The sequence below is a fragment of the Anarrhichthys ocellatus genome, unplaced genomic scaffold (genome assembly GCF_004355925.1).
Source record: "Anarrhichthys ocellatus isolate YVR2014 unplaced genomic scaffold, GSC_Weel_1.0 scaffold5, whole genome shotgun sequence".
Lineage (NCBI taxonomy): Eukaryota > Metazoa > Chordata > Actinopteri > Perciformes > Anarhichadidae > Anarrhichthys > Anarrhichthys ocellatus.
In genome coordinates, this window is record NW_022280035.1 from 9,959,258 (window position 1) to 9,971,630 (window position 12,373).

At 44.6% G+C, this 12,373-nt stretch overlaps 1 protein-coding gene and 1 long non-coding RNA gene across 2 annotated transcripts; one reads left to right on the plus strand and one right to left on the minus strand.

Annotated features, from left to right (window-relative positions):
* The first annotated feature begins 1,177 nt into the window (after positions 1-1,177).
* Positions 1,178-3,371, plus strand: LOC116381939 (adenosine receptor A1). The gene is made up of 3 exons (XM_031844496.1): positions 1,178-1,674; positions 1,795-2,258; positions 2,414-3,371. Exons 1-3 carry the CDS (start codon positions 1,337-1,339, stop codon positions 2,629-2,631), a joined length of 1,020 nt encoding a protein of 339 aa, XP_031700356.1. The 5' UTR covers positions 1,178-1,336; the 3' UTR covers positions 2,632-3,371.
* A 3,927-nt stretch (positions 3,372-7,298) lies between these two features.
* On the minus strand, positions 7,299-9,765 carry LOC116381957 (uncharacterized). Its single transcript, XR_004212694.1, has 2 exons — positions 9,637-9,765; positions 7,299-9,461 (listed from the first exon to the last, which is right to left on the minus strand). It is a non-coding gene; the product is annotated as an uncharacterized LOC116381957 (long non-coding RNA).
* Positions 9,766-12,373: the final 2,608 nt, after the last annotated feature.

The following is a 12,373-nucleotide window of genomic DNA, read 5'->3' on the forward strand; positions in this document are numbered from 1 at the left end:
CCCCCCCCCCCCCCCCCACACACACGTTGTTAACCCAGTGTTAACCTAAACCCAGGCCTATACGATTTAATCTGCTCCCCTACTTGCCCTGGGTTAAATATCCGTTAGAACACGTGACCGATGTTTACATCCCAGAATGACTGGTGGCTACTGTTTAACAGAGTAGACAACAAAAACAATGCATATTCCATCGTTTACTTTGTCCAGTTTCCGCTGGCAACTTCAGACCCGTGCTTCGTTGATTTTCAGGGGATAAGTACTCTGGTGCTCCAGAGTAGGGCCAGCAATCCCTCTGCTAAAATCGGGGTTAGCCCACTTTGGTATGTACCAGGATTGTGCTGGGGTCTTTCTTAGCCCCAGGCTAACAGGACACTTTGCCCCAGGCTAAGGGTTAAGGTTAGCAGCAGCTCACTTAGCCTGGGGCTCAGTGCAGTGTGAAAAGCCCTACAGAGTAAAAGGACACACAGACACGCACACACACACACGTTAGAGACGTTACTTTGTATAAAGCTGCCAAAGTAAAGCAATTTAATTTACATAGTCAAATGATGGGGCCACACACATACATACTGATAACCAGGGACATGGGTGCAAATTACATAATATTCAACACACAGGGGCTGTCATTCCTGACCATGTCAGATAGGATAGAGCTGCGCTACTACACTACATTTATAAGCATCACTTGACAGCATTGGTTACTAGATACTTTGCAGATTTAGATTTTATACATAAAATATATGATCAACTTTTGAAATATGATGCATTATGATCAATCAAACTACCCAGCAGCATATAGAGTAGTTCAAGTAGTTACAACATTAAAACTATGCTTATGAATAATATAATAGCTATCAAAATATGTCACTCTACAAGAGGACATTTTGATATTTAAGAACATTTCGCTTTCCTTGTAATTCCGCATTTCTAGTTTGTGGTCTTAATACTTGTAAAGGAATAAATGATCTAAAACAAATGTGACATGGCTCATTCAGAGGTCCTCTCCTCTTCTGAGGAACATTCATCAGTGTGAGAAAAGGATTCTCACACACTGATGAACTACAGATGGCGTCTCCATGGAGTGCAGCCCTGTTGTGTGTGTGCACACAGAAGCGCATGCATGTTTGCATATAAAAACCATCTGGTCAATGTAATTCTGGTCATTTGAAGCCAAGAGCCGAAAGCAGGAAGAAATACACTATCTGAACAACAACCACGGGATTATGATGGACTCAATGTTCCAGTGGAATTCATCTTACCTGTCCACAGCCTTCAAGGAAACCTGCTCTATCTAACTTCGCAGCTTCTCTGTCTTCCCTGGTCTTCATCTTCAGTGATGGCTGAGTGGAGTTGGGTGGCCTACACAGCACTAGAAGTGCTGATTGCTTTGGCATGTTGCCTTGGCAATGTATTAGTGGTGTTTGCGGTGTGTATTGGTATCCGGGATTCCCTCCGGGAGCCCACCTTCTTCTTCATTGTGTCCCTGGCAGTGGCTGACTTCCTAGTGGGTGTGGCTGCTGTGCCCCTGGCTGTGCTGTTGGATGGCTGGGTGAGTGTGACCCCTGACCTGTGTCTACTTCTCAGCTGTGTCGTGCTCGTGCTGACCCAGGCCTCGGTTCTGTCACTGCTTGCTATCGCCGTGGACCGATACGTCCGGTTACACACACCGCTCAGGTGAGGTCAAACTCTGAAACACTGGTTTACAGGTAGATAAGCTACATGAATAAATTGCATGCTTGTTGATTTATAGAATTCTCTTTTATTCCTTCTTTCTGTTTTATCCCTCATCCTCAGATACAAAGCTCTGGCCACACAGAGGCATACATTGATGGCTTTGTCTGTGTGCTGGACACTTTCCTGTCTGCTGGGGTTCACCCCTCTGTTTGGCTGGCGCAACCAGTCCTCTCTAGCATCTGATTCCACCAATACAACCTCTTCCTCCTTCATTTCTCCCCCCTGCACCTTCCTCTCGGTTATTTCCCTCCCATTCATGGTTTACTTTAACTTCTTGGGATGTGTCATGGCACCCCTGCTGGTTATGACCCTCCTCTACGTACGAATCTTCTGGAGCCTGCAGGGCCGTCTAAAGGAGAGCTGTCCTCAAGCCCAGGCCTCTCTGCTCAGGGAGAAGAGGCTGGCCTGCTCCCTGGCTCTGGTTCTCATTTTGTTTGCCGGCTGCTGGATTCCTCTGCACCTGATGAACTGCCTGCTGTTGTTTCATGGTCCTCAAGCTGTCACACAGGGGACACTTTATACAGGTAGGTGACATTAGCTTTTCAAGTAGACGGTCTGCAATTAGTGGTGGTTTTTATTTGTTTGGAAAGTTCCCCAAGAAGCTTTAAATATCTTACAGTACTTACAGAAAACACCGTTACAGTGAAATTTCACAGTAACAAATAAATTTTTTTCCCAGGTATTCTCCTGTCTCATGCCAACTCTGCAGTCAACCCTGTGGTCTACGCTTGTCGCATCCCAAAGATCCGACAGGCCTACAGTCAAATATGGAGGCACTTTATTGTGAGGCTGAACTGTTGCCATGGGGACAAGCAAGTTTGCCAATCAATAACAATCAGCCAAGACAATGCCACAGAGACGAGTGGATCAAACAAAGGACCGCAGCGTTTGGTTTGAATGAAACTCTGCACGAAACATGAAAAGTACAAAAGCAAAACAACAAGCATGAAACTCCTCCGTGGCATTTGATCTGCCTACTGCTTGTCTGCAAACTTTTATTCAAGTCAAAGCTATCTCGTGAGCTTCCACCAGAGGGTGCTGTGGACTAACAAACTCATTAGCCACTGTTGCACACAAACCATGAAACCACCAGAGCTGCAGTAGGTGACAAACAAACAATATCAAGACCTCATTCACTGATTTTCGGACAACTGATTTGAGGCAGGTATGACTTTATTGAGATGTACATATATTGTGTCATTTGACAGCTTCAATCAATTCATCACCAACCTTTTGAAGCACATATCTACTTGCTATTTTCTTTGTGAAATCTACAAATAAACGTGGTACAATCACAAGTGTGTGTCGAGCATTCGCAATTGTTCAGCAAACTCCTCAGGGAAGGCAATGGACTGTATAGTTATCACCAGAGCAGGGTGCAATCCCACCCACCAAACTATACAACCTACTACCTCACCCTGACAGAGCCCAGATCAAAAGCACCACATGTTTTCGTCCTGTTACGAAATACAAAACTATTTAACCTGGTCTAGCAAGAAAAACAATGCTGCACGCGTACGTTTTGATCGGATGACACGATTGCACATCTGGAGATGACAGTCGCCGAGTTGCTGACTCAGCTGTCTCCTTGGGAAAGACAGTAGATTGTATAGTTATCTCGAAAAGAGGTTACACAACCCCACAACTATTCAATCTACTACCTCAGCCCCAAGGACAGCATCCACGTTGCTTCCGCATCAAAGATCCACAAAGGTATCTCTCCTGCAATGGTACAAAGAAAAAGAGACAGATAGGGTTATCTTAATTAACTATGTATCGCTGTGAAATAAATGCAAGATGATACTGGGTAGGACTGTCCTTTTTGAACTGAATATTTACATTACATTTTCGACCGATGTGTTCAAATTCAGTGCCAGCGCAAAGGAGTGTAATCGTATTATCTCTTTCTTTTTGTTCATGGAAATGGTTCAAAAACCACGACTTGTGGCTGTATACTGCATCATGACAACATGCCTTCAACAGCCGAGATTTGGAGGAACGTCTTTCACTTCTGAACAAAAGATGCTTTTAAATATTGGCACATCCTCACCGATCAATCCAGCTCCTTTTTTTTTATGCGGAGCTGAATCTCTTCGAGAAATCGGTTCCATTTAAATATATCTAAGACAAATAATTTAACGGTAAGCAGACATCGGAAAGTGAGAGCAGTAATGTGTGAAAGCCCAACAAACAACTCACTGGCTTCTCTGGCATGTGATCGAAAAGAGAAAAAAAAAAAAAAAAGAGCTGCTCGACTCTGTGCCAGGAATTTGTTTCCGTTTTTGCCAAAAACTGAGCTCATTCCAGTGGGCTATCCCTGTGTAGGCTGGCTGCTGCTTCTCAGATGGAGGTACACACACAGATGCCTGCAAATATGGCTTCCACCAGCTGCCTCTGATTGAATACAAGGCTGGGATTCTGCCCCCTAAAACACAACAAGGAAACACAAAATGGCGGCTCGCACATCGGCCATTTTAGGTCTTCTTAAAAACACTTTTGAGTCTACCTTTCGGCTGTTTTTCCGAGCCTGCTGCCTCAGGAGGAAGAAAGAGCTGCTATTCTTTCGACAGTGATGGAGAATCAATTTTGTGCCAAGCACTGAAACGAAGCCAACAGACCCAACGACACACTCACAGTCACGGGTACAAAGTAAGAGAACAACTCGAACAATACTTAGTATCAGACAGCTGGAAAGTTCACAGAGAAAAGGCATCATCACATACAGCATGTTACTGGCTCCATTAGCAGTTCAGATTCGCCACTGAACTAGCAGATTGTACTTGTGCTTTCTTAAACTTTTATTAATTTCACTAAGAAAGAGTTGGCTCATTCTCAGGCAGCTAACTGTTAAACTCTTATGGGATAAAGGTTTGGATGGGCCAGCAGGTTAACATGGCAGCGACTGAAGGGTTAATGAGCCAGACTAAACGCCAGACCTGGGCCTCAGATAGACAGAGAAGGGGTTAGGAGGTACATTGCTTGCAGAAATTAGCATACAGCCACAACCCCTGAGACTTGGTCCAGACCAGCCCATAGTTAGCATGCAGTAGAGACCCTGCTAGTCTGATTACAGAAGACCAGACAGACAGAAGGGGGGGGGTGCTGGCACGATGCCCAACTCTGCCACCGTGCCAGTGACAGATCTACGAGCTCTGTTTGGTCGCCGAGAAGTGTCCCCTGACTGGAGCTGTATTCGGAAGTCAGACTAATAGTGATATGACACAGTGTAATAACAGGACATCTGAGCATGGCCTTGAATGAAAAAAACATTGAAACATTAAATGCTTGTGGGAAATTCTGTGCTTCTGGGTTAATTGCAAAAATTGGCGTCTCATTCCCGGCACAGTTCCCGACTGTTGTGTAAACACAGAGGTCAAACCCGGTCAGTCATGTGAGCTCTATTGGGCGCTGTTGTCTGTGATCGTGGACTTTGTCTATGGCACATAAAAGGGGCACACATGGCTCAGCTGGGGAAAATCATTTTCTCTGTCAACAGCTCCAAAATAAATGAAGCCTCCAGCCAGTGGGGCAGCTGAGAGGACCTTGAAGACATTTGGCCTATTGAGTTCATCTCATCTGCCTATGAGAGTGTATGTCTGCGCATCTGTTTCAGCTGAACTACGACTAAATGATAGTAAATTCATATATGCAGTATTTTGTATAAGCCAAGAAACACAGACCTTGTCCTCGCTTGCCCTCGGATAAAGCTGCTCTGCGGTATTCAACCAGGATATGTGTTTCTTGAGACAATTTCCTGCTTTAGTATGTTAATCGTTCTTCGGGTGACAGTTACTCATGTTTCTCGTGGGTGTTCCAAAAACCACATGTCAGTCGTAGCACTGGGAATTTGATCTTTTTCTATAACAAACAAATGTATAGCAGCAGCATCTAAAGCTCATACCTGACTCTGTTGAGACCAATGTTTAAAATAAATTAATTTTCATAATACTGCCACAACTATAGAATAGGAGGGCCTTTAAAGTTAACACCTACAAAAAGCATCAGATGTTTATCTACCTCTTCCACTCTTGTTGATTAAATTAAGAACAAAATCTGAATGGCTGCTAAATTGAATTACAAGCATTTATTATACAGGTTTTACAAACTTCTAACGTCAAGCTGCTGCGCTAAAAAACACCCCTAGTGCTCCATCTTTAACAAATCAAAACCCTTGCGAAAAATATCGTGGAAGCAATAGGCCTTCGCTTTCTCCCCAACACCGTGAAAGGATGTGGGTTTTGTCGGATTCGTTCCTCGCCCAATACAAACAACGTAAACACACATATTAAACAGCGAATCCCCGAACGCACACAACACATTCAGTTGCCAACAAAACTCCTCTGAAATGGAGCAGATTTTCGCAGTATATATACCTATTGGATTGCCCGGTCCCTTGGTCTGCGAGATGGGATGAATGCTTGGCAGACACAACGGAGGGGGCACCAGACGATTGGTACAGGTTCTTGTCTCTCTCTCTCTCTCTCTCTCTCTCTCTCTCTCTCTCTCTCTCTCTCTCCCCCTGAGCTTTGTGCCAAGAATGGGCAGTGTCTGTGTGCCAGGCAGAATTTCAATGAGGGAGGAAGGAGTCTGTGATGGTGGGCAAAGAGGAGGAGGAGCGGTGGGGGAGCTGGAGTTGGCAGAGGAAGTATGCCACGCAATAAATGGCAGGACGAAGAATTCCCACAGTTGAAAAGATGCAAACGGATGTCTTGTCTTACTCAAGTCTTATTTTGGAAAACAAAATAGTGTCCAGGCATCTGGCCGATCTTCAAGAAGGCTGATCTTCAATAGAGCGCTATGGTGATTGTGTCATGCCTGCTATTGATCTTCCCCACTCCCTAAGGAATCCCTGATAACATTAAAGGATGATGGACGGGTGCACTGAGCCTCCTCCATGCTCACTTGGCACGGTGCTCGCTCTGATGTTCTGTATGTCCTCATTAAGCAAGCGCAAACACACGAGGCTCGTGCTCACGTGTATGCATGTAAACAGAAATACGCCGCCACATGCATGTACTCACACACAACCAGTCAGTGGCAGACAGTTGTGTGACCTGTGTACATGAATGAAGCTCATCCTGTCTGATCCTGATATAGTCATTGTTAATTAAAGGAAAATGTTTCCAGTCCTTTGCCATCAACTCCACTGTTTTGCAAGACAGAGGGCCGCACACACAAATGTTAGGATTACAGAGATAAGAGTTAGGTAAACATGTCAGGCATGTGTTTGATGAAAAGATAGTATGACCCAGATAAGGCAGAATTATAAGGGGGCCATTGTGTTGACTATCACAGTGTCAACATCAGGATTCTCTATACTTCTTATTAGTTTGTCAGAACATTAGAAATGCATTTTAACATATATATATATATATATATATATATATATATATATATATATATGAGTGTTGTTAGCTGATAAAAGAAAAGAAGACAAAACCCGAGTGTATTAGTCAAAGTATACCCTATAATTATTCCAGATTCCAAAATTCCAGATTCCAAAAACTGTGAATGAAGAAAATGTAGATCAAAGGTTTTGTTTCCTCTTCATTTTTTTTTTTTTCCACTTGTCTATGCTTTTGCTAATGTTCTGATAAGATATGCGGTTACCATGGTGCTACACGCCTACATGTTATAGCATTCGCTAATGCAACACAGAGCAGGCCATCGACACTCGCGCACATACACATACACAGGGTGTGCGTGCATATTTGTACGCATGTATACAAAGACTATGCGTGCAAGAGTGCAAAGTGGTGTAGGTCAGGATGAAACAGCTGCTGCTTCCTGCATGAGAAGAGAAACTTCCTGTTGCCTCGCTGCAAACTGCGGCTGGTCAGCCAAGATATCAACCAATCAGCTATGTTTAGGCTGAATGCAGGAAGTTACCCTGACTGCCTCTAGGAGAAAAAACTCAGAAACTTTATGAGGCAACACGATAAGTTCATCTGAGGATACGAGAGGGGCGGGGAAAGAGCTCTCCTACTCCTACCTCTCTTTCTGTCTCTGTCGCCCTTGTTCTCTCTCTTTTTCTACAGCTTCTTCTTTCTTATTAACATTTTCCTTTTGTCCCAGTCACATGTCGATGTTCATGAGGAGAGGTTCTTTTGGAGGTTCTTTTTTGGTAAACTCATTTGCTGCTTAATGCCAACGCTGATTGATTTTAAATGACAGAGGGTGATGCAGGGGAATTAGGAGTAATGTACCCACGAGATGTGATGACGGTGAGGGGTATGTTGAAAGGGTCTACCCATATTCACTGTTTCACAAACACGTGGCACGAAGGCGCCATCTTAACACCAACCCTTATTTAGATCAAGATACAGCACTAACAATAAGCAGTCAAGTTAAGAGTCCTGATAGTACATGCAATATGCAGGTATATGAGATCGTTCAATCTGTATTAAATTTCCCGTCTGAAAGTCGGTTGAAAGATCAAATCGGTCGTCGATGAATTCACACACCCTGTTTTATCTACTTCGGCGAATGCAACAATAATATATGCTTTTGTTTAATGGCATTCTGGCCCCTGTAATCAAAATATGCAATATGAGGATAAACATCAATCGGACAAATGCTGCTGTTCTCTTTTTGTTCTTTTTCAACAGGCAGGTGACGCTGGTGAAAATAGATCAACAGCTTTACTGATACAATGAGGAAGAACTACTGACGAACACCAACATTTCTCTACAGCGTCGTCTGTTTGTTTGACCTAACTCGGTTTCATTTCTGCCTCAGGTTCCTCTGAAGTGCAAAGTATCATAAACAGTAGCCGATGACGCAGGGTGTCAAGGCAAACGTTACAGTTGCCACCTTTGAACAAACTGTCGCACCTCTAGATCGCAGAAAGATAAACCTTGCGCATAAACGGGCATGTTCCTGTGAATCAACGACCGCATATCTGAGTTCTAACGGTGGCAGAAAGTGCAAACATGCATGTGGAGGCAAACCGTGTCAATATTGCCCTTACACTAGCTATCATAACTGCTCTGGGTGATAAGAGACCTGCCAAGTGTCTCTCTTGTCCTGTGGGTGCAGCTCAACTTGCACTGACCTGAACACAACAACAGCTCTGTGGCTCGATCGACCCTTTGAGGTCAGAAAGTAACCCGCGGAGGCCTGTCCTTCCTCCTGCCAGTCTACAAAGAGACACCTGTTTGGTACGAAAAGCCACAGAAAGACTGTTTGCCACCCTGTCAGAGCCTGCTGTCCTAGAGCAGAGAGCAGAGAGGGGAGAGGAAGAGGACAGGGACAGAGAGAAAAAAAGAGATAATGGAAGCAGGAGAAAGAAGATGGTCAGCAGGGAGCCGAGGAGTCCCCCTGAGCTCCAGAAAAGTTTCTCCTGCTATATCCATGGAGCCAAAATGGCGGCGAGCTGATTGCAGCGTGGCAACTGACGACGATAGACACATTTACAGGAGGAAGACCACGATGAAGGACAGAGATGAGGGTGAGAGGAACCGAAGGAGAAAGATTATAGGGCTGTGGAAAAGATGGGAAGCGGTGTCGCAGGATAAAAAAGAAAAATACCTGGAGCCTGTACGTGAGCGGCGGGCTGGGCCAGAGGACTGGAGGAGAAGAGGGCCGTGATGGCGGGAAGAAGGGAAAAGAGAGGAGTAGAGCACACCCTCTGAGAGCTACACCCCCTTCCCACAATCCCCTCCTACTGGCGTGAGTGCGTCTGTCCGCACACAGGGTGACAGAGGGACGTCTGCTCTCACACAGCCCTATAACACATACACAGAAAACACACACAAGCCACAGTATCAACCACACTGAGCACAACGAAAAGAGAAAACAGGCTTCCAATAGACTCACGGTACTTGTAGTTGCGTATGACCAAAAACGGAGACAAACACACACAAGTACACAGCAGGAGGACACTTTAAAACTCAAACATACACATAATCAATTCGCCAGCCTTTGGATCGCCCTCTGCTCTGCCCTGTGCTGTGTTTGCCTCGGTCTGCCTGCCCACTTTGGCACTGCTGCCAAGGGAAGGGGAGAAAAAGGAGGGTAGAAGGGTGGGGAGGGGGGGGTAGAGACAGAAAGAGGAAGGGAGGGACATGCTGTAGCGAGAGAGAGAGGAGGAACAGAAAGAGGAGGAGTCAGAGGAAAAGAGTTAAGACAGAGAGTGAGACAAAAAACAGACAATAAAAAGAAAGAGAAGAAACTGTCGTGACACGGTTACACAAAACAGCAGGACGGCAGCCGGGAGCCCTCTGACAATTTGTATGTTAATCATGTAACAGCCGAAACACACCTCTCACCCTGTGCTGTACTTGTTGTATTGGGCAGCGACAGACAGATGGCGAGAGAGACAAGCCCCTCTGCCATGTTGTTCCATCTCACCGTATATTTACAATCAATAGATCCAAAAACAGCCCACACTGGTTGAGATTCGACCTCTGAACTGACGGACATTTGTTGTCAAGTTCCCTCGCCTCGTCTTTTTTCCGAAATCTTTATTCTGCTTGCATTTCTCTAAATCTACCATCCCCCACCCCTCCTCCATCCTTCTGCAAATTCGTCCTCTCCCTCCATCGGGGATAATATCTGCCCTCCTCGGTGGGAGGGGTTTTAGGGAGTTAAGCTAAATGGATCAATGGGAGAGGATGGTGGATATTTCAGAGAATGTCACTTTTTCCCCCCCAGCCGTTGGCATCTTTCCCACGTCTCCCTTTGCTTTCACACACCAGCCAGTCAGTTGAACACCAATGGATCTTGGATCAGCGAGCCGTCGCCTCTAGATGACCCCAATCATTAGGAGAGAAAACATAAATCCATCTGCTCATAAATGGCCGTCCCTATCTATAGCCTTGTTGCGACCCAATCCCTGGTGTTTGAGCGGGTATCCCAAGCCGAGCCAACCAATCAGAACTTGCTTCTGAGCTGACGTCATTTTGTAAATGCAGAGTGCAAATTCAAAAGAAATAAAACGGGAATGCTTTTTAAATTGGAAACAAACACTCTCTTCCTTTAAAACTTACATCAACCACTTGAAGACACAAAAAACAAAGCGTTCGTACATTAAACAGTTGATTTCTCGTCACAGCTGCTGTAATACCTGAGTTATTTAGTCCTCAAACTCACACACACACACACACACACACTCACACATTTTTGGAGGGTTCTTCCAGTCCTCAAACACCACGGAGACAAAACAGACCACAATAGTCCAGCTTCTCTGCTTAAACTCCACATGAGTCTTTTCTCGAAGATAGCACAATTAACACAGACACACACACACACACACACACACACACACATTCATACTGTACACAGGCGCACACACACATATGGTGCGAACAATCCGGTTCCTCAGATTCAGCCAGCAGGTTGGACAGCCCCTCAACCTGACGTCACGTCTCCTTTGTTGCTTATGCATTTATTTCTCTCCTCAGCTGAACTCTCTGAACCCAATGCCCCCCCCACTCCCTCCCTCCCGTCCTGTCCTCCAGCCCTACACTTACCCCCTGCCAATGAAGGCGGGCAAATACAGTATGGCTTTAACAAGGAACAAAAAAAGGGAGAGACAGACAGACACAGAGAGGGGAGAAACAGAGAGAAGGAGAGAAAGGGGCTCAGATGTCTCTCACTTTTTCTTTTGCTCCTTTTCTTCTTCGATCGCTCGCCGTGTCTCTTCCTGCTTGGCTTGTAAAAGTTTCAGCTGCATGGCGGGCCGGCCTCTTTTGGCAATCGTCCAACTCTTGACTCGCCTGTCCCCTTGTAAGAGGGAGAAGGAGGGGAGGACAAATATAGTCACAGCTAGACTGTACTGCAGCAGCAGATGTACTCTGACTGCACAGCGACCATTTCTATTTCATACAGGAAGAGAGAGGTTTGTGACATGTTTTCAGTGTTTATAACAAGCAACAGTGAAGCATTACCACGGCCTGAGACTTTGAGCAGAGTGTTTGAACGGCTGTGGCACAGTTGTGAGGTTAGTCTGCCTTTAACTGAACGTGACAGCTGAGTCTGATAACAGTGTGTTGTGGTGCTCACACCCAGTTCACACAGGGACACACTCACTTTGTTATCTCTCCTGGTATCAATAACACAAGCAGCTCAGCACAGACAGATTTACACATGGGAGGATTTGAAACTAAATATTTACATTATTTAAAAAGATAAAGCGAACTGGGTTCTCTGTTTCATTGCATAAGTACACGGATACACTCGTGAACTTTGTTACTGATTTATTTACCTCAACCTCGTGCACAGGGGTTTTAATATTGAGTCAAGGTAGTTTATCAGAAAAAGTAGCTTAATCATTTAATGAATTACTCTAAACTATAGTTTTTATTTGCTTATAATGCTCTGTAATTACAGGACTGATTAAAGCATTACAATTTGAGAAAATAAATAATAAATTAAATTATTATTTCACTGTTTCTCACTCTTCCATGAGGCTAACCTTAAAATAATGGGCAACCTTTATCCACAGCTCTTCCAAAATGTACACCTTTTGTTCCTATTATGTTTCCTAGAGATTATTATTTGGCTATAACTATTTGGCTATAGGCAGTCAGCTAATATGGCCACATATTAATTTATGAGCTAAAATATTGTAAAGGCATGCATATAAACACATTTTTGGCAGTACAATAATGATGGAAGTTATTATATATTTATTCAT